At 38.9% G+C, this 21,591-nt stretch overlaps 1 protein-coding gene across 3 annotated transcripts in view; it reads right to left on the bottom strand.

The window, feature by feature from the left end:
* The window catches only part of LOC117403690 (adhesion G-protein coupled receptor V1-like), a 184,882-nt gene that overhangs the window by 25,444 nt on the left and 137,847 nt on the right, over window positions 1-21,591 (bottom strand). For all 3 annotated transcript variants that reach the window (XM_058987310.1, XM_058987321.1, XM_058987332.1), the window contains 3 exons: window positions 18,721-18,837; window positions 12,840-13,018; window positions 6,819-6,976 (listed from right to left, as the gene is read on the bottom strand). In XM_058987310.1, the coding sequence (XP_058843293.1) occupies window positions 6,819-6,976; window positions 12,840-13,018; window positions 18,721-18,837 (454 nt within the window). The remainder of the gene's footprint in view (window positions 1-6,818; window positions 6,977-12,839; window positions 13,019-18,720; window positions 18,838-21,591) is intronic.

Below are 21,591 nucleotides of genomic sequence, written 5' to 3'. Positions count from 1 at the left end.
GATATCACATTTCTTTTGCTGAAGTAGCAATGTTTCATAACAGTACATTAAAATCCATCTGTCTGCAGCAACGTAACTCACGGCTTGTCTGTAGATACGCTGTGCGACTATCACCAGGGATGTGTGAAGACTTTAATTTTGAACAGTTTGCTGATGCACCAGTAATCAAATACTGCACAGGAGAATGTTCCAAAACATGTGCACAACTGAAACTTAAGAAAAGTTCATGTTATGGTCACCATTACATTTTTTGGGGAGAGCGCCAGGAGTCTGCAATGCTGTGAATTGCTTTCATGATGTTACCGTGTCCCTGTAACTTAAGTTGGTTTGTAAGCAAGCCTGACCTATTGAGGTATGTGGGCACTACAGTGCAGATTCAGCACCTTACTTCCTGTGCATCTTATCTCCACTTCTACATGTTTTTACATTAGCAAACTTGTTTACGTGTTATCCATGTGGAACAATGGATTGATATTTATTCAGCTGGGGAGCTGCACACTCAGTAATTACCCTTATCATCCTTCGCATGATTTTCAGTGATCACCTATCATGCTAGTTTTGATCATTTGTTTAGTCTGAAAAAATTGTATAACGACAATAATCATGTATTCTGACAGTCATCTAAAGCAAAAAAGGATCCACTCCACTGCTGCTGAGTTGTTTTGTTCTTCTTTTTCTCTGTATACAAACGGTTTGTCTATAAATAGAGCTGGGTGTTAAGAGCCAAATTACTTGAATTGTGGGAAAGAACACTGATATGGCTAGATTTTAAAAAGCGGACCGAAAACAATAAAAAGACTGTGCAAGAGAGAAAGAACTGTTAACTAGGGAGAAAGACACAAAAACAGAAGGAAAAACAAGATTTACGATAATCTTTTCTGGATTAAAATATTTTTTAAGTGTCGTTTCACACTGTTTTATAATGGACACATTGTATGAACACTGTTTTAATTTCTTAATGCAATGCAAAGTTAGATAAATGTTTTCTATCTGATCGAAGAACAATATTTATATTATATGTGATTCAGTGTTTTCTTTCCAACACCTTTTGAGGTCACCAGGTAGCAAACATCCTGTAATATAGTTTTAAACCTAGGAGCCCACCTACAGAGAGCTGCCCACGGAGTTTCATAACCCACTTTGCAGTCTTTGTTCTTGCAGTATAATTAATACAGAAACCTTGCCTTTTCAAAATAAACACATTCAATATATCAATTACTGTAATGCAATTGACTGCATATTTTTTCACCTCAACCATGTCTGTGATAAGAGTGATCCTCAGCAAATATCATATCCAGGAGGTTAGGTTGGTGTCAAACATAGATTCTTACAAAAATAATCTGTTTCTTCTTCTATGAAGTAAATCCATCCCTGTTAGAAGTAGCTCAATGGCTACAGATCTGGAGCCCTAACTTGAAGTAGGAGCAAACTTTCTGTTTTATTGAGATTGCATTAATACAGAATCTCCAATTATGTTCAATCTCACTGCTGTCCTCCAATCTCCAGCCTCTTTACACTCAGGAGCCTGACAGTGTACAGTTCCTGGTGATTTTGCCTAAGTAACCAATGGGAGCACCACAGTGGATGTGACTCTCCCTGTGGAATCCCCTGTGACTTGGACACGACCCTGCGTTGTATGACTCATCCTGCACACCACACGTCATTCCTTTACCAGGTTAGCTACTCAGAGACCCTAAAGGAGACTTTCAGAGAGGACTAAAACAATTGTAACTGTATTTAACCTGGCATGAAACTATTTAGAGCAATAATTTAACTTTTGTGACATGCAACTAACATGTTTCTAGAAAATTTGCTGACAATATAAATTTATTTACCCCCCCCCCCCCCCCAATCTTATACCACTGGGCCCCTGGATAACAGGAGGATTTTGTAAGCAAAAGCCACGACAAACATGTAGCTCCCTTCACACACTGGCAGCTGAGTGCTGCGAATTTAAATATAATTGCTCTTTTAAAACAGCAATGAAAAGGCAAAACCTCTAGAGTTCCTTTGAGCTTAGCATCAAAGTGAAAAGTACCTTATCGAAAGAACATCTTGTCTCATAAACAAAACAGCTCATTAACTTTCAGTCCCAAATGTGATAAGAACAAAATGGAACCACCTACCTATCTGTTTCCTCTCATAAACCTCAACTCGCTTATTACACAGTTTAATCGGAAACTTGCACTTTTGTCCCTCATTCTACTGTGGTTTTGGGTCTGAGCTGCTAATTTGCAATTAAATTATACAGTACTGGGTTTGAAATATCCTTCTCTGTGTTCAGGTTTTGAATAAGAGTGATCCAAAATTGAACTCAACACAATACACAAAAAGTGGGTGCATGAGCCTTTAAAAAGATGGGTTGTTTTTTTTCATCTCAGCCTGGAGTTCTCTGGATCAACATGCTGACCTGTTTGAGACTGTGCCATAACATAATTCACTACAGATAAACTAGGATACTAGTCCAATCCAGTGATCCCCTCCTAAACTTAGACACACATTCTACTAAGCTAAAACATCTGCTGCTGTTTTGCTTAATACACGTAGAATGTCTCAGCCTGTTGTTTAATATACAGACTGTTGCAATCTTTGGGTAAAACTAAACAATGGTGGTGAAAGGAGGTCTGTTTTAGAGGCATAATATCCAAACATGTATTTCCATGAATCTTGACTCGTCAGTAATAACTGTGAGCTACATTATTTCATACAAAAACACCTTTGATTTGATGTGGTCATTAAGGGTCATTTCTTGTAAGAGTATGTCATGACTCGCCTTCTACTATATAAACCCTGTCCTCAATTCCAAAATACATTAGAGCTACATGTACTACACTCCATGTTTGTTTTAAGGGCTTTGCCCACTGGATCCATTCCACCATGCGTTTTTAAAAGGCGTAATTGTGATGCGTCATTAATTTAACGAGCATGTACAGTACATTCCCTATTGCACCTTGCACACTTGAGTCCGTAATTGTAAGCACGATGGTGATACATCAATTTTGGAATCAAAACAAGTTTGATTTGATCCTTTTTGACGTGCGTTAAAAATGACATTGACCAGTGATAATCACTTGGGAAGACACATGGGTTCTTGCAGTTCCCTGAACAAAATGGAAAATCTAATTGTGTGTGCCAGCAAACAAAAATTACTTCATGATAAATCCAACAAAGATTACAAAGACTTTGAAAAAAAAGAAAACATATGGAAAGACATTGCCGTGGACTTGGGCATGAATGATTTGTATTATAAAACATGAAAACGTGGATTTTGTGCAGTATAGGTTATAACAAGCGTATACTTTTTATTTCAGTTGTAGTCGAGGAAGTAAAGAAGCAATGGCCTAACCTGGAGACATATCAGAGAAAGAAGTGTGTCAGGGCAAGAGCGGTCAGGGCTGAACCAGGGGTCTGCACCATATCGAGTGGTGACGGACATTAAAAAAAACAAAAAAAACATATCGTCCACCGACAAACAAAATGTTAGTTATATACAATTACATGCGTGTGTGTGTTACACGTATTCGCTGCCACGGACACTGGGAACTCTTGCCACGGACATGCGTGTCTGTATATGGTCAAGCATTTTCGGTAGCTCATTGTTAGCTTCCCAACTTTTAGATATATTTATTACAGGAGCGGGTGTTTGAAATAAAATATTGGTCATATGGTTTCTGATGCTATGACAACTGTATGTTTTTTTATTATGTATTGCGTAACAACATTATTGTAGGTCTAGCAGAAATGTAATAATTAGCAAACGTTTTAACTTCCATCTTTAGTGCACTAAAAAATAAAGTGGTTTATGATTGCTGGTTTGCTGATCGTTAAGTTTATACTACATTTAACAATTTTTTTGCGTTCAAAGTTATGTAAGACTTAACAACAGAATTGTATTTATTTTTTATTGAAATGGTGAAGCTAGGTATATTTACTACAAAGCCTCCACAGCACATGAGCACTCTCAAGTACGATATTAACGCATCTAGTGTGCAATGAATTGACTCATGACTTTTTCGGATGACGGATGATAAATGACGGAACGGACTCAGAGTGCAATGGCCTTCAGTCATGTAGCAGGATATCTACCCCATTCCCATCCAAGCCTTTGGACTTTCTGCACCGTCATCCTAAAAATAGAACCCCCGGCAGTGTCAAGTGTCAGGCTGTGCGGCTCCCTCTGTGCTGCCTACTGTCAGCTGCACCCACACATGAAAACATAGTAAGGTCCACAGATTGTGTCAGACACAGGCCTAAAAGCTTTTGCCACAGCACATTTTCTGTCAGTCTAGGGATCACAATCTTGACAACCTGCTATCATATTACTACTCAAAAGAACACTGAGAGCAAGTCAGGATGTTGTTGTCTTAACTTTACAATTTTATAAGGAAGGTAGAACAACAAAAGAAACACACCTTGTATATAATGGGAGAATTTAAAATCACTGCTGTATTATTTAGACAGGGCTTGAAATTGGAAAAATGGGACTCTCTGATGGAAAGAGGCTAAAAGCTTGTGCTAGGGGTGTCTGCTTCTCAAACATACTGCAAGACTATAAAAGGAGGGCTGTGTGTCCCCGAGTGGCTCACATATCTCACTCACTTACATGCTGCTACCTCAACATCATAATTGTCTAGCTCTGTGTTTTCCGTCCCAAGGTCGTTTGCTGATACCCACCCTTTAACTTGTCTGCCGCCGCCATAAATAAAGTGACTAAGAAGTTGCTGAAAACATGTTTACGCAGCAACCCGTATGGATTCTGCACTTGTGGGAAATCTATAGATTACTAAGCAGGGTCAGATAACAGAGTTCCATTTTTGGCAGCTCAAGCAAACACAAACTGTTCACCTGGGCTTGCCTCATCTTCCCATAAGGGCTCACCCTTGTTATACTACTTGTTCTTATCACTGCTTTTGAAAGTAATTATTAAAATGACTTTTTGAAAAGTATTTTAATGCATGTAATTTAAAGGAGTATTTAATCATCTTATCTTTTACCATTTCTCCAAACGCTAAAGAGTTTTAAGCTGATTTATCACGAAAGGCGCTATATAAGACATAAAGATAGACACTTTAGTGGTTAGCATTTTTAAGTAAAAAAGATAGATGAAGCTGCACCTTTGCTACACATGCTAGGCTGTCTGTTTGCATTTTGCCTTGCAAGACATAACTACTCAACTGCTATTTTTGTACCAAGGATTTTACTTGTCAGATCTACAGAAATGATATTTTTTCAAATCAACAAGGATTTTCTTACCTGCCATGATCCTATGTTGGGCATGTGTAAAATATGGATATCAAAATAGCACGTTCACAGTTTAGTGGTGTTTGTACCATTCATAAGGGAACAGTTAATACACTGTCTGACAACTTCATTAGGACCTGGCTACTCAAAAGGACCTTAAATACTCAAAGTTCGAACGAACGGTGTAATCTATTTAGTATTGTTGCAGATTTCCCAGCAATGTTCACCCAACTATGCTGTGCTTGTACTCTCATGGCAGGGGCTATTTCCAAGATGATTATGCACCAATTCAACGTGACCCAGTGGCTTGTGAATGGTTTGAGGAGCATCAGAGACTTCAGGCATCTTCCATCACTACCAGAATTCCCAGATCTCGATCCCATTGTGTATGATTGAGATGAACTTGAACGAGGCATGACACACTTTAGTGACTTTCACAGTATCCTAGTGAGGGGTGAATCTTCAAGGATATTTCACAATGTATTTTATTATGTTACACTTTTGCAGTTGTATTTTTTGTGTTCTGTTTTTCAAGGGCAGCCATGCAATTTACAACAAATGTTGCAAAAACTAAATTACACACACTTGAAGCATCAGTGAGAGATTGTAGATTGTAGAATGTATCATTTTTCTGAGTACAGTAACTAACTTTATAAACACTATGATACGGTACTTTCAGGAACTTTGCCAGCCTTCAGTTCATAATATGAAAAACATCTACAAGTTTGTAAAACAAACCATGCAATGGATAATTATGTAAAAATTGACAACCATGCCCTGGTGCCTCCCTTATAATCCTGGGTGTGCAAATTAGGTCATTACCCATTGCTTTTTGCTTATACCCATACAAGACATAACTTATATTTACAGTAAACAAAACCTTACATGTAACGTTGCAGGAGGTTTCTACTAGTTCTGTGAAAATTACTGTACAATGCAGGAACATTTGAAATGTAAAATGAGATAAAGAAACACATTGCCTTTCATTATGCATATTAACATTCTGGGTACAATAGAACACATAGCTGCTGTAGAAATCCCCTAAGGTGCAGTGGATGGAACATCATTTATTTTGCATAAAGAAATTAGAAAAAGGATATGTACAGTAAATTCAATTCTGGAGCTCTACCACCCAATAGCTTGAAACTTTTTCAATGACCCCCTTTTCAATGACCCCGTAATAACCTGTGTATTCAAGGATGAAACCTTTTGACAATAATATTTTTTTATAGCTTTATAAGGTTTATACTCTGTTTAGGGCATTATTCTTACATAGGTCACTGTAAAATAATCAGATAAGCCTGTGTTTCTGTATTTTAAAAGCGCCTCTGTTAAACATATCGCAAATGTTCAGTTGCTTGCCAAAATCAAGACAGGGCCCCAGAATGTTTTTATAACAAGAAGCCTTGTCATTGACACATTACGAGGAACAGTAACCTCTCACCAGAGCTGCTTTTTTTAAAATAATAAACCCAACTTGCGCTCAAGGACTGGGTACATCGGTTGTTGTGAGATTACCTAACCGGTATCGGGGAGCAGCTTTTAAGTGTAAATGATGCAGAAGTCTCCTTCCATACCTGTGCCGTTGGTCCTTCCTCTGAAGACATCGTCGTAGGCTTTCCATTGGGGGGTCACCTGGTAGGCATGGATGAACACCACGAAGACGCCCACGAGACAGGTCAGGGGGATGAGAGCAGCAGTGGACAGGGCAGCATACACATTGGGAATGAAACACCTGCGACAGAAACACAGTACACATTACTGACATTTAGTTTTTTTTAACACATGGATACAAGGACATTAACTGTGTTAGTAGTTAGTTGACCAATAACCTATTCACACTGCTTTTTAACTCTTTCGCCAGTGCGCTGGTTTGATGGAGTCGTCACTGTAGTACAGTAGTCTCCGCCTATAGGAACACATCCTAAGGGAACACTTCGCCTAAAAGAACACCCTGGTGGTGAAACTGATTTTTCTCATTGTAAATGCTCCGGCTAAAGGGAAAGGAACTTTGCTTAAAAGAACACCTTCTTGGCACCGATAGCGATTCGTTCACAACGGATACAGTACTGTTTTATAACTTGATAACTCATCACCATCAAACTTAAATTAAAATGGTTTATTAAATATTTTCAAATGTGACTTGTTATCCCGAGTGTCATTTATCATTGCCTCGTTTTGTATTCTGATTTCCACGAGTGCACCTCATCGCTACAAAATGGCATGTAAACAAAACGGTCGGCAGGAGGCCACTGATTGAGTGAATACTGGCCTGTTAAAGCGTGGGTGCCCCACCCCTCACGTTGCTTGTATTGTAATTTGAAGTAATCTGGATCCTCAGAATTCTACGGTAGCTCTTGCTGTTTGTAATTGGTGGGCTGTACCTGTTATATGAGCGAACGCTTGACTACTCTCAATACATTTCCATCTCCTGTTTACTACATACAAACCCATTTGCATTGTATTGTATTGTAATACACTGGGAGGGAGCAACAGTAAGTTGTGAAAAGTAACTTCAAAGAGTTTAAAGCGGCTTTGGCCAAACTCAGAACAAGTTTCCACAGGGCCTGCTTGGTTGGTCAATTCGCAGGCTTTTCCTTGGTTTTTAAACACCCTGGCTGAGGGAAAACTACTAGCTTTTTATCTGAGGAATTCATTTTCATCAACAGGATGTTCCTGTTATGCTCCCACTGTACAATTAAGAAAGTAATCTACGCAGTTTTGACTATGGGAACCTCGTGTATAACTGCGTCAATGTTTGGGGAATGCATGAGAGACAATCCAAATAACGTACCCTGATTTATTTTCACAGGACAGCTCCCACCACAGTGGTTTTAATAGCCTGCTTGAAGAGAAAACAAAAGAAGAACAGTGTGTAATGAATTGGCATCTCAGCCCATTAAACTGAATGGAAAGCCAAGGACTGGATGCAAACCACAAGCCATTGCATTCATCCCTCTCTTATTCAACGCACGTCCTCGAGTGTAAACAAAAGTGCATGTCCACCTAGGCTCAGGGAGGGAGTTTCAACGTCAGGCTTTTCCGATTAATGCAATCAGAGGTGCAACACCATACTAATAGATCGTAGATCAAATTTCCATTCGTTATTATTTAAAAGAACAAAGTTAAAAATAGAGCAACCACAACCACTTGCTGTCCCCCAGAATCCAGAGGGACTTTATAGAATCACGCTTCGAGAGCCAACGAAAGGATGGATACAGGAGCAACAGCATGGGCTAATGGGAGCACACTGAATGGAACTTATTAGACAGGAATGAGAAACCTTCTGTACCAGTGTGGAACAAAGTTTTGGATATCCATAAACTTCTATCCCCTGTTTAACAAAAGCACACACTGCGGCGCTTACTGAGACTGCACTGGCCCTCCCAGAAGGCAAATAAAAGTGATACTGAAAAGCAGCACTTTACTGTAACCACATCCATAGCAGCACCACAAGCGCCCTGATTGGCTCTCCGATCTCTGCTGTTACCGAGTGAACCCAGAAACAAGAAACTACGCGCTATGATTGGCTAAAAGGCAATGTTTGTTCTAAAGGAAATTAGATACCACAGTTGGCAAAACAAACCACCATAACACTAGAGCTGCCAAAACTCAAAGTGAGAACATAATGTGCTCTTCATGGGGGGCGGGGAGGGGTTACACCATGACACGGGCTGGGGTTCAGTGGAGAGCCAATGGGATGGATGTCACTAGTTTAGCCCTGTGGTTGGTATCAAAAGACATTTATATATAGTGGCTGTTAGGGATCTTAGCTCTCAGTCTAGTTTTTAGTGTTCAGTGGATTACATTTCTTTATGTTGATAGTCTCTGCAGTGGCTGCTGACTAACAATCACAGTGGTCATTCGAGAACGGTGATGATCTTTACTGGTAAGGTGGTTTGTGTGTATGGTGGGACCCTACACTGAGGCTACCCCTCCCACCCAGTCACTGGTGCTGTCAATGTAACACCCCCACCAACATTAGTAAAGCTTTACCTTGTGTGACATAAAAAAAAATATTGATATGATATGTATGTATCCACCATTAGACTGCTGTTACAATTGTGTGCTCATATTCTGTTTTTTTTTTTAAAGTTAGATGGGTAGTTTCCCGGTCCAACAAAAATGTAAGGCATAAAAAGACAACGGGTTATGAAGTTTTGGAATAATACTGATATCTTGTCATTTCCATTTGGTCACTTGCATATCTGTTACCTGCATCTAACTTTCTTTCTATACTTGGGTAATTGCATTTCTATTAAACATTTATTCATGCTACCCAAATTTGCTATACAACTAGTAAGAAACTAGTATGGAGGTGCAAGTAGGAATAGTACAAATAAATCAGTTGCTTTCAGAAAAATAAAAAAATGTTGGCAAACTGGGTCCTGTGTCAGTTCTAGTGAGGCCTGGCTTTATTTGTGACATAGTGTCTCCATGTATTCTCTCTGATCAAAGTGACTCAAGATGGCAGGGTTAATAGAAGTCCCTGGCTGTCTCACCTCGGATCTTCAAAACATAAAATGTAAGCCTACTTGTTTGACCAGGCTTATGGTGACTGCTATTAACTTTGTGAGTCACGTTGCCTGACAGGAGACAGGTTGATAATTGTGTATAACTATCCACATCCCTCCTTGTTATCATGTTATTCTACAGTGTATATATATATATATGAAATAGTATATATACAGTATATACTAGGCCTGACTGGCGTTTTATTTAACTTTCTTGCTGTTCACTGACTGGTCATTAAATATTGTGTTTGTGATAATGGTGTAAATGACACTGCTACACCATTGTCTTCTCACAAGGCTGAAGATGTCATAACCTTTTTCTTTCTATTTATAACACATAATAGATGTCAGTATAGAGAACAAAAGGTAGGTTACCAATGTAATATATATATATATATATATATATATATATATATATATATATATATGTATATATATATATATATATATATATATATATATATATATATATATATATATATATATATATATATAGTACAGTAAGGGGAAATTGAAAATATTTAATCAAATAAATGTTTGTCTACTCAACTGGTTTTCTTGTAAGTTTTGCCTCACAAAACCCAGATAAAATCATATGTATGTTATTAACATAAGATAACATACTACAGTATATCTCCATACATTTTGTTCCATAAATCACACATCTGGGAAATTTAGTAGCTCTATATTTTCTCCTGCAAGATGGCGTGCGCATCTACATCTGGTTTGTATAGCGAGGGCCTGTGCAAGCATGAATTTTCAATACAGACTGCAACTACAAGAGCGTAAAGAAAAAAAAAAAAAAAAAACGACTCATATGCAAAGGAACAAAAACAGCCACTGGCTCTATTTCAAAAGCCACAGCAGGAATAAACGGTCTGTGGTCTAAGCTGCCAAAAATAGAGAAGTTAATGTGAGAGAAGTAGGAGCTGACACGCCACAGGTTCCCGGAGGTGAAATCACTGTGCTGAGCTGCAGTCCTGCCTGTTTACTCTTCTCTCTGGTGCTGTTTGATCTGTGGGCTCAGCACCCGTATACAGAAACTGAGTATTTAGGAATATGATCATTTTTTTTTTCAAAGATAATTGACTTCATGTAATACATGACTGTTGATTTATTTTGTTTTTACTCGTTTGGCCTGAAGGTGGTTTAGTGAAAATAAAGAGACAGGGAACAAAAATGACCAAGAAGGCACTAGTAGTGAAGACTACACTGAAGAGTGATGGTTCTGTCTGTGGGACCAAAAATAACAACAACAACAACAACAAAAGACATACTTAACGAAGGGCAAAACTTAAATACTGAGGGGTCGTGTTCGATTTGAATGCAGTGTAGTGTAGCACATATCTAGGTTTAGTAAACTAAAATTACTTAACTTGGTAAGGAATACCTGTTGTCTTTCATGAGGGTACAGGTTCATTAAATAAAAATGTAGTCATGAATTGAATGTTTGCTTTTTACATGCATCATTTTCCAGTACTGCCCCAGAAAGCATTACAAAATCTAAAAAACAATAAAAAAGAAACTGGTTAAAACAAAAACCTGGCCTGTTGGAGGTACTTCACAACCACTGGCCTAACGGTAAAGGAATCAAACATTTTCTGTCATCTGCACGTATGGTCCTCTAGATACAAGTGTGACTTATGTACAGTCATCTACTGTACATCAGTTTCTGTTATACTAACCATAACATATATACAGTTTTGATGTGTCAATATTTTGCCTGCACAGTCAATTCTATAGCTGTCCCATCTCTGACTCACCTATTATATTAGCACAATAACAACCAAATAGATCAATGTTACTACTGTGTCCGTATGTTTGAGCCTTGCTGTACACAGCTTATATAAAAAAGTCATGCTCAGAAGACAGAGTGCACAACAAAGCTCAATGCCTGTGTGGTTAAAGCAGCTGTGGCCACAAACTGCAGGTACGAGTACGAACATTAGAATAAACATCAACAACAACAGAATGTTGCTATGACAACTCCAGGTTGCTGCAACTCATCTGTATAGTCCAAGGGCAAAGGCCAAGTTTACTCTTCCATTACAATCAATAAACACTTTACAAAAAACACCCTTTAATGAGCATACCAACCAGGACACTTTTAGTTATACCATTTTTTTCTTACCAGCCCACAGTGAGCTGTTACATTATATAAACTTGGAAAGTACCAGCTTATCTTAACATCCTACAGCTGTTTAAACAGCATATAACTGCCATTTAGCACACAAATACCTCAGAACAGAGTCTCTTACTTTTGAATTTTTTTTTAAATGAACATTACCTTTCATGAAAAAATATTGGAATGGATGACTGAGTAAAAAAAATAGAAGAGGGTGTATGTGTGTCTGGGGGTGGGGGGGGTAGGGGGTTAACTTCCTTCCCTACTGAAAAAATAGCCCTGAAACAGGCTGGACCTTACTGCCTACTTGGTCTATTTGTAGCCTGCTAGTACAAAACATTCAGTTCCTGAAATGTACAATCTTCAAAACCACACAGTAGGCAAACCTTTGAAATAACTGACTCCAACAAATACATCCAAGGCTTAAAACCGTGGAAGTTTCACTTCCAGTCCCGTCTGTGTTGGAGAGCCACACAAATGACTTCATATGCAGTGAACCGCGTGACTACAGAAACTAGAGAAAAATCAACAAAACAGTACATTGGAGATCTTGTTACCTAAATAACCCTAAAGTGACATACAAACGATGCATACAGCACGCAGAGCTTTGATACTGTCTAAAATGTATTGTGGCAAGGGAGATTTGGACCATATTTGAGATTCAGCTATTGGGTTTTGAGAGATCCTGTAGATAATGGGGCAGTCCTCTGACTGATTGACTGCCATTGTTCTAGAAACTACATTCATTCAAATCCCAGTGTCTGAGATTCAGTTTTCCCACAACCAACAGCACACAGTATGGAAAGAACAATGGTAGGTTTGGATGAATCTTTGCTGGTCCTTTCTGGATTTTCCAAAAGGGTTGGTTCACGGATATGGCATCACAAAAGAGATACACCATTGTCCTCTTGTTCTAACCATAGGTCTGCGGGCAATGATGGATCAGAAAGGGCACTTACACGTCTCCGTATACAGGGCCATAGATTTCAGGTATGCTCCAGTGGTAGGCGCCCCGAAGGATGATGACGAGCAGGGCGATGACGAAGGCAGGCAGGCCCCAGCTCAGGGCAAAGAAGAGCAGATAGCGCCTCTCTGTGTGCTCATCGTTCATCACCAGCACGTGCCAGAAGTTCACAGCCTGAAACAAGAGGAGCAGACAGGCAGAGTCAGGCAAAGCAACTCAGAGGATCATGGAGTCTGTAGGGTATCAAGTACAAACCTTCAAGCAACAGAGAAAACAAACTAGAAATAAAGAACTAGGCCAATATTCATAAAACATCAACGTGCCCTTAAATGTCTTACTAGGATTTCCAGTGAGTCTCTGACTGGCCCCCCTACTGTATTGCATTACATAATGTACAGCACGTTTACAGTGGCTCTCAAAAGTATTCAACATGGAATCAAAATGGATTTAATTAGGTGTTTTTGCCACTGATCAACACAAAAAAGTGTGACCCCAATGACCCCAAACATACAGCCAAAGCCATACTGGAGTGGCTTAAAAAAAAGGTCATTGTCCTGGAGTGGCCTAGTCAAAGCCCGGACCTCAATCCAATTGAGAATATGTGCAAAGAGTTGAAAATTGCTGTTCACCAAAGGTCCCCATCCAACTTGATGGAGCTTGAGCAATTTTGCAAAGAAGAATGGGCAAAAATTGCAGTGTCCAGATGTGCAAAGCTGGTAGAGTCTTATCCAAATAGACTCATGGCTGTAATTGCTGCCAAAGGTGCCTCTACCAAATATTGACTCAAGGGGGTGAATACTTATGCAATCAATTATTTTCTGTTTTATATCTGTAATTAATTTAGAACAATTTGTAGATCTTATTTTTCACTTTGACATTATGGACTTTTTTGTGTTGATCCGTGGCAAAAACTCCTAATTAAATTGATTCCATGTTGTAACACAATAAAATGTGGAAAAGTCCAAGTCCATGGGGGGTGAATACTTTTGAGAGCCACTGTAAATCAGGCAGCTCAGTGACGGGGCACCAGCAAGGAATGACAGAGTTTACAATGAAGACTCAAAGCTCCAATTTAATTTCAGGAAGATGGGCTCAAGTTGGCTTGCACTGGAGTAACTCAAGTTAACAGCAGGTTTACCCACAGTCTAAACTAGGTGGCATGCCATCTGCCCTGGGACCTGGCCACTCTACAAATTAGGCAGAATACTGACATGTAGCACTGTAAGTCAAGTAAATTCTATTATTAATCAGCTGGATTCCATGGTATCTGAGCCTCACTACAAAAAGCCACCTGCAATAGGTATTTTAAACTAAAAAAGCCAAACTGCAAACATGCATTTCTAGTCAATTTAATCAAACAATACACAGTTTTTTATTCATGTGACGGCCAAACATGAAATATTTACTACAGAAGTTATTTCACGTTTAATGGAACTACTGTACCACAGGGTATATTTGCAGAAAATATTTGTCCTTAAATGCAATAAATCCTTTGTAGGCCCACTTATTTAGTATGTTGGGATGTCTCTCTCTTGCTATAGTTTTAGCAGAATTCTTCATTGACTTGTCTGGTTAATTGTAAGAGCTGTTTTCTTAATATGTGTTTGAAATGTTCTTTACAGTTTCCTTATATTCATCCATTTAGATGATGGCCCTGTTTTCACTACTGATATCTGGAGACTATCAAGTACAGCACCGGTACTGCTCTGAAATACAACACAATTTACACTTACATGGCTACATTCATGCCAAAGCATCTCAGGACACTTTGTTCACAGCATTACCCAGATATCCTGCCTTGTCAAAATCTAACTACAGCGGGTTAGACAAACAAAAAACACCCACCATACCATTGTTAATAGAGTATAGGACCATGATGTCATCTAAAAAGGCACGCACAAAGACGTTTCAGTGGTTGCCACCTATATGGGAGTGGAAATCTGTTGTACAGAAGGGCCCATAGTGTCATTTCATCAAGAAACATCAACAATTTGTCATGGATACAAGGCCCTAAAGTGTGTCTGTCTTGCCTGAAACTGGCTTGCTAGAACACTACAGAATTTTATTTGCATAACAAATAATCAGTCGTGCACAGAGTACCGATGACAAGTGTTTCCAGCCTCTGCACAAAGGATCGTATTCAAACATGTATGGAGTTGACAACAGGACCATGATGGTACAGTGCCTGGGGTTCCATGTACAAAACCGCCCTGTCTGCCTGGTCTCTTGTGGGCAAAGCTATTCATGTGAACCAGAGTGACTTACTTTAAACTGTCCATGAACTACATGACAAATAGTAGCACTAAAATGGCAAACAATGGTGCTTAATTACAACAGCTTGTGGGAGATTCTTAATGGAGTGTATCTTAATTAAAACCAGCAGCCAAACGGAAGACTTTATTATTTGCTGACCCATTGTCGATAGCCCATATAATGACTCATATCAACAACGGCTCATTTCGCTTGAACATTCACAAAGCAGTTCAATCGACCACAGCACTAAGCATTTCTTTATGCATCTGAAGGATCAACAAGGTCCTCGGCTCATGTTGATGTTGGAAAGTTCAAATCCTGACACCATGAATAATGGGACTCGATTTTGCTTCATTGTTTTTAACTTGTGAATTGTTTCTAGGTTTTGTGTCAGAAAGGAGGTTGATCCAATCCAGGGCAGCAACACAATCAGCTGTGGCTTATCCCAGTGGGCAAAGGTTGATCAAAGTCTGATTTCCCCTTGTCCTTTTCAAAGCTGGGTTTATAGTGATCAATCGGACTCATTCAGGCTGTATTTCTAATGTCCTGTCTCTTATATTTCTTTATTTTTGTACAGACCTTGATATTCTGGAAAAAAAACATAATAAAAGAGACCATTTTAAATATTGTACACAGCCTGACTTAATCAGGTTGATCAATATAAACCCAGTTTTGAAAAGGACAAGTAGAAATCAGACTGGGGCAACCACGGGGGTGCATCCACACAGCAACTGCCTCTCTACCCATCACTGATGGTACTGTGAATACTATTGATAGACTGAAATATCTCTCCAGGAGGAGTAGAGCTCTAGATGAGCTGTGATGATCGGTTTCTTGATTTTCATTAAAGAAACAAGAAAGACTTTTAATAACTTTCAACAATTTGTTTTGTGCCTTTTTTTTTCGACATATTCAACTTTTTGCCATTATTATGCTTCTACTTTGATCAGATAGATAACAAGTGATCCAAATCACGATGTACAGCTGTGATGGAAATTTGTTTTCAAGTATGTTTTAAGAGGCAGCAGAATCACAAAGCCAGACGGGCACAAGTGACCCTTGAAGCCACCTTCATTAGAAGAGCAGTTTGAAAAATCTGCAGAGTAACGTAAATCATGGAACTCATGTGAGTCAGGTACATGAAAATGTGATGCAAGACAGAGTGTATCAGAGTGTACTTCTGCCAGGTTGCAGATGGGTATTACTTAAAGCAGCACTGACTCAATAGCATCTTATACACAGACATATCTCCTTCTCTCAAGATCATTAATTTTATTAGAGTGATATATGATCTGCAGGGACCCAAAACACTGTTGTGTAACAATATCCAAGTGATATTATCAGGAGCTCATTCCCACAGACTCCCATTATATTCTGGTTGGGACATTTCAATGGATATTTCTTGACCCCTCTCTCCCCTTCTTTCAACACATCTCTTCCCTGACACTGACCCCAAATCCATACTTTCCTCACTACTTATTCCACACAACTAGTCCAAACCTGTTCTCTCCAGATTGGACTACTGTAACTCTCTCCTTGGTGGGCTCCCTGCTTCGGCTATCCATCCCCTTCATTCAAAATTGTGCTGCTCATCTTGTTTTCGCCCAACCTCGCTGATCTCATGCTGCCCCTCTGCTTCGCACTCTCCACTGGCTACCTATCTCAGCTCACATTGAATTCAAGACCCTTGTTCTTGCCTACCACTTTCTTCACCACATTGCCCCCTCCTACAATCCCTCGAGACTCCCTACACCACCCTGTACTGCCTTGTAACATCTGTAAGTCGCCTTGGATAAAGGAGTCTGCCAAATAAATAAATAAATAAATAATATAAACAGGAGTGATATAGTAGCTCAGTCCTCAGTTCAAATCACAAGGCAGGTCCCTTTGTTGCAATGTCTGCCATACCACACCTGAAGACAATGTGAAGGAAATGATTCACACTTTATTTTAGTTTTGAAGTATCTCATTTGTGACAGACTTCCCAAGAGAGGTCCCTTTTATCCCAGGCATGTCTGAAAACAGGATATTCACATCTTCGGTTGAATGGAACTGGAGTTTCAAGGCACCGCTTTGTCTTAAAACACAGCAGCAAAAAATTGGCCTTATCTTACCAGGTGGATACCTGATTAATTTATTATCATTTTGTTTTACATTTCTATTTAACAGTTTGTTTTCAACACTATAGGCCAATATGTTCAAAGGTTTTTATTATTATCAAGTGTATCTAAAAGTGAAATACTAACTAGTTCCAAATACATTCTGGCGCTTTCGACGACCAAATTAGAAAAAAGCTTTGATGACTCACATGGGCCTACATAGATACCCAAATGAAAAACAACTGCAGCCTAAGCATAGCCAAGATTAGAAATAAGGTAAAGGTTTCCCCTCGTTTGATTTTTTTTCATGTTCTTATGTACTGGTTGAAAAGGCAGCTGTGTTTATTAGAAAGCACAAACAGAACTACAATATATGTCCTCCCTGGATTGGAGATATTTTCAGATAATTAAAATAAAAACTTTGGTTTGAGAGGCCTTGAATAATAAACCTAGGTGTTTTATCTCGTTTTAATATACAGCACTACATAATCAGCAGCCATTAAGTCACTGACAACTCATAAAGCTAAATAAAGGTGGTAACGTTTCAGCTTGGAATCTTTTTTGTAAGCACTGACATTAGTTCCAAAGATACCTTCAATGCCACCCCCCTACACTCACCAGAAAGTGTAAACTCACAGTACCTCAGCACTGCTGCTAGGCCATCTGTGATACATTAAAAAAATGACTGACTTCATTTCAAAAGAGGGTATCTGGTACAGTGAGAACGAGCAGAAGGATATTTATGGAAAAGAAAGTAAGGTCACCATTAAGATGCCATCATTGGATAAGGCCTCGTAGATGTTGCCAAGACATTGCAATGATGTGGCATCAACAAGAAGTCACACTGAGGACATCAAGGGAGCCCTAATGGGCAAGGAAGGAGAACCACCACTCTTCATGATATCATTAAACTAGGTCCTGGTAGGGAGGTCACATAAAATAATACTGTATATGAGACGTGTGCTCACAACAGCCATGACCAGATAAATGGGATGGGATGAGATCATGAAAATAACCTATTTAATACAATCAGGGCAGGATGCTCCAGAAATAGGTACAGCATAAGTATCCAAGAACCAGAGTGATATAATGTCATTCTTTATTTTGTATTTAATTTCTGAATACACACTGTCTACACACTAAAATACTGTAAACTATTTCTCTCCTAACAAAGACATTGATAAGACTTCTAGTCAAACGTTTGTTTGAAGAGTAAGTAGTATCAATTGTAAATTGCTTTTTTATATTAACATATTATATAGTTTGCATTCTTGACGCTATTTTAGTACTTTTACATATATTACAATGATCTTATTTTAGTATTTTTTCCATATCGTACCATTGATAAAGATATAGATGAACTGCCATCAGACATTGTACAGGTGTTATTGTGATGGGAAAGCGCACAGTGTGCAGAACTGTGTAGCAGATCAGCACGGCTCTATAGCAGCCATTTGTTCAAGTTCAAAAGGTTAGTGTTCAAATTCAAGTTAATTTGACTTTTCTGCCCAGATCGCCACTTACCTGAATAAGCATCCAGCTGAACTGGCTGAGGTGAAGATAGTGAGCGAGCAACCCCAAGGCAGAACAGCTTTCCTCTGAGAGCTGTCGGCTGCTGTACGCAGACACCAAAAAGGAGATCTGCAACAAGAAGATATGAATGTCAACTCAAATAAAAGTATGCAAATACTTCTTATATCCACAACTAAACATAACACTAAAATCCAGAACATTAAAAGTGGAAAGTCACATTGTACTTGAGGCCAATGTGTGTAAAAACCTTGACTCCATCTCAGATTGTACTCACTCAGACGTCCTCGTACACCTGATGCTTTGATATTGTTTTGTATGATCTATAGATCACCCTGTTTTGATATGCAGGTTTGTAAGCTTGAGCAGATGCTTTAATCAGGCTTGGTTATATACTGTTGCACCCTTGTTTGTTTCCACAGTTCATATGAACACAACTGTATATTAGTGCCTCTGTATCAAGACCAATGCCTTAGACGCATGCTGTTAACCTTTACAAAATCAGGATTTGACACCCTTTAACAGTAGCACCCTGGGTAGTTCTTACAAGCACCCACACCTGCACCTTACCTGTTGTAAAGCAAACCACATATGTTGCAAATGCCACAGAAAGCAGACCTGGGTTTAAAAGGGAGCAAATGGCATTTAATGGTAGCTCAAAGGGACCAAAACAATTAAAAATGCTCCATGGCAGCTATTAATAGTGCATGAGCTGTAGTTCTCCAAGCAGACCAATTAATTACCTTCTGGGACATCTGTACACACATGCAGGCTTGCTGAACAAACAGGCACATTGGCACTAGTCTATTGCAGAACAGCGGCAGGGATCAGGTGAGGACAAACCCCTCGAACAACAAAAGATGCAGCAGGGGCACTGCTATTCACAGCAGCCTAATTGAACGGCAACATCGTGTCTAAAGAATTGGCCGGCTGTGCCTTTGAAGTTTGCTTTCAAATCCCAACGTGGGCGTCTCTCAACGTGATTCAGACCCTCCTGACCAAAGCAGCTCTAATTAAGTGCAAACAGTGCAGTCTGACCCTTTGAAAATGTGCACTTGTTGCTGCTTCTGCAGTTTTCTATCATCTCCCCGCTCGCTCTTCTCCTGGAGATTTCAAATGCACAGCTGTTTAATAAAGTATGACTGAAAGGCAGCACAAAATCCCATTGGGGATTGTTAAGATTAATTATCAACTAACAACATGTTAATTTGCAATTGCAAATAAAATACCTAATATGCATCCATGCCTGTACTCGTTGTTGCCATCTGAATGTTCTGACTGCTGTGCTGCGGTCACACAGCTTTGTTTTGACATTGAGCAAAATGTTATGTAAATCAGCGATTTAAATAGCACTTCACAGGAGTCAGTATCATGAAAAGTAGGTCACCCTGACCTACAACCACAGTATGTAGAATAGCTTTACTTATTCCTTCAATAAAGGTAACACTAGATCTCAACCAATACAGCAGGCACAAAACAAGTAGGTCACCATGGCTTTCTGTAGAAAGTGATCCTGATGTGAAGATTTTATTTATTGCAATGATAAGATGCTAGAACTTCTCTAGAGCAATTCTCAAGATGTGAATGAAACCTAGAGTCTTCTTAGCAAACATTTAGACAAATGTATTCTCGAAATATAAGAAAATATCAGTTGCTGGGGAAAAATAATTATTTTAGGTAAGACTTTGTTTTATCATCACCTGCCCTCCAGTACACTACTGTATTAGCCTCACTAGTGCCATTTTTAATCATACTGTATTTCATCAAAAGATACACAGGCAGATCTCTGGAGAATGTGAACATTATCTAATATGATTATTATAAGTTGTTATATAAATATATTCTTTAAGATAACAAGGTATGTTAGTAACAGTACACATCCTGGATTTTAATAAGAAATGTAATAATTTAAAAGGTCAGTACCATGAAAATGTTTCTCACCATGGTGTGCATTTACCACATGCAAGTTTCAGGCTATCGTGCTTATGAGAAAACTTAATTATCCTGATAATAATGTTAACACATTCCTGAACTTCAAAGTACATTATCAAACAATGACATGTTTTTGAACCCACACACGGAATCGCTAAATACATCTGCACTAACACTCAGCACCCCCCCCCCCCCCATTTTAAAGATCACTGCACTTCTTTATACACCTCCACTTTGAGCCTCAAAGTCCTCGTCAGAACAACACATCACACCCCCAGTCCTTTATGTACTGCATAGATAAGTAGGAGCCAAGCTGTTTGTTTTACCCTTACATAGCCAACATTAGATTACACATAACTTTCCATAACTCTGTGTGGAACTGCCCTGCATTACTTTGCTTGCATAATGTGGTTATCGTGATTTGTACAGCCAACACTCCTGATTAAAACTCAATGCACTGTGTGTGTGTGAGACATTTACTGTACACAAAAAAGGTTAAAATCAGGTCAAATCATTGGCTGACAGTGCAGTTCCTTGTTTAACTGTGTAGGGAAAAACACATTGGAAATACTGACGTGACAATACAAACAAACACCACCTACAATTAACTTGAACTCCAGGCAAGTTCATTGCTTTAAACAACAACAACCAAAAATGGTTTTTTTTTTCACATTATTGAAAATGTTCTATATAAAGTATAAAAAAAAAGGTTAACTTGTTTTGTAACAAAACAAAACATATGAAACTTGTTCAAATCTGGCCCCGTAGCAAATCTTTCAAACACAAGCCCATGTCCATTATGAAATACTGTAGCACTAAAGCACCAGGACTGAACCTTCATGTACTTACTGTCTGCTACTGAAACCAGTGACAATGCTTTTACATTACTTACTTTTACAACTTGTTATATAATGAGAGATCTACAGTCATCTC

The sequence above is a fragment of the Acipenser ruthenus genome, chromosome 2 (assembly GCF_902713425.1).
Source record: "Acipenser ruthenus chromosome 2, fAciRut3.2 maternal haplotype, whole genome shotgun sequence".
Taxonomy (NCBI): domain Eukaryota; kingdom Metazoa; phylum Chordata; class Actinopteri; order Acipenseriformes; family Acipenseridae; genus Acipenser; species Acipenser ruthenus.
Note: the sequence above shows the minus strand (reverse complement) of the source record. Positions and strands in the feature narration are given on the sequence as shown.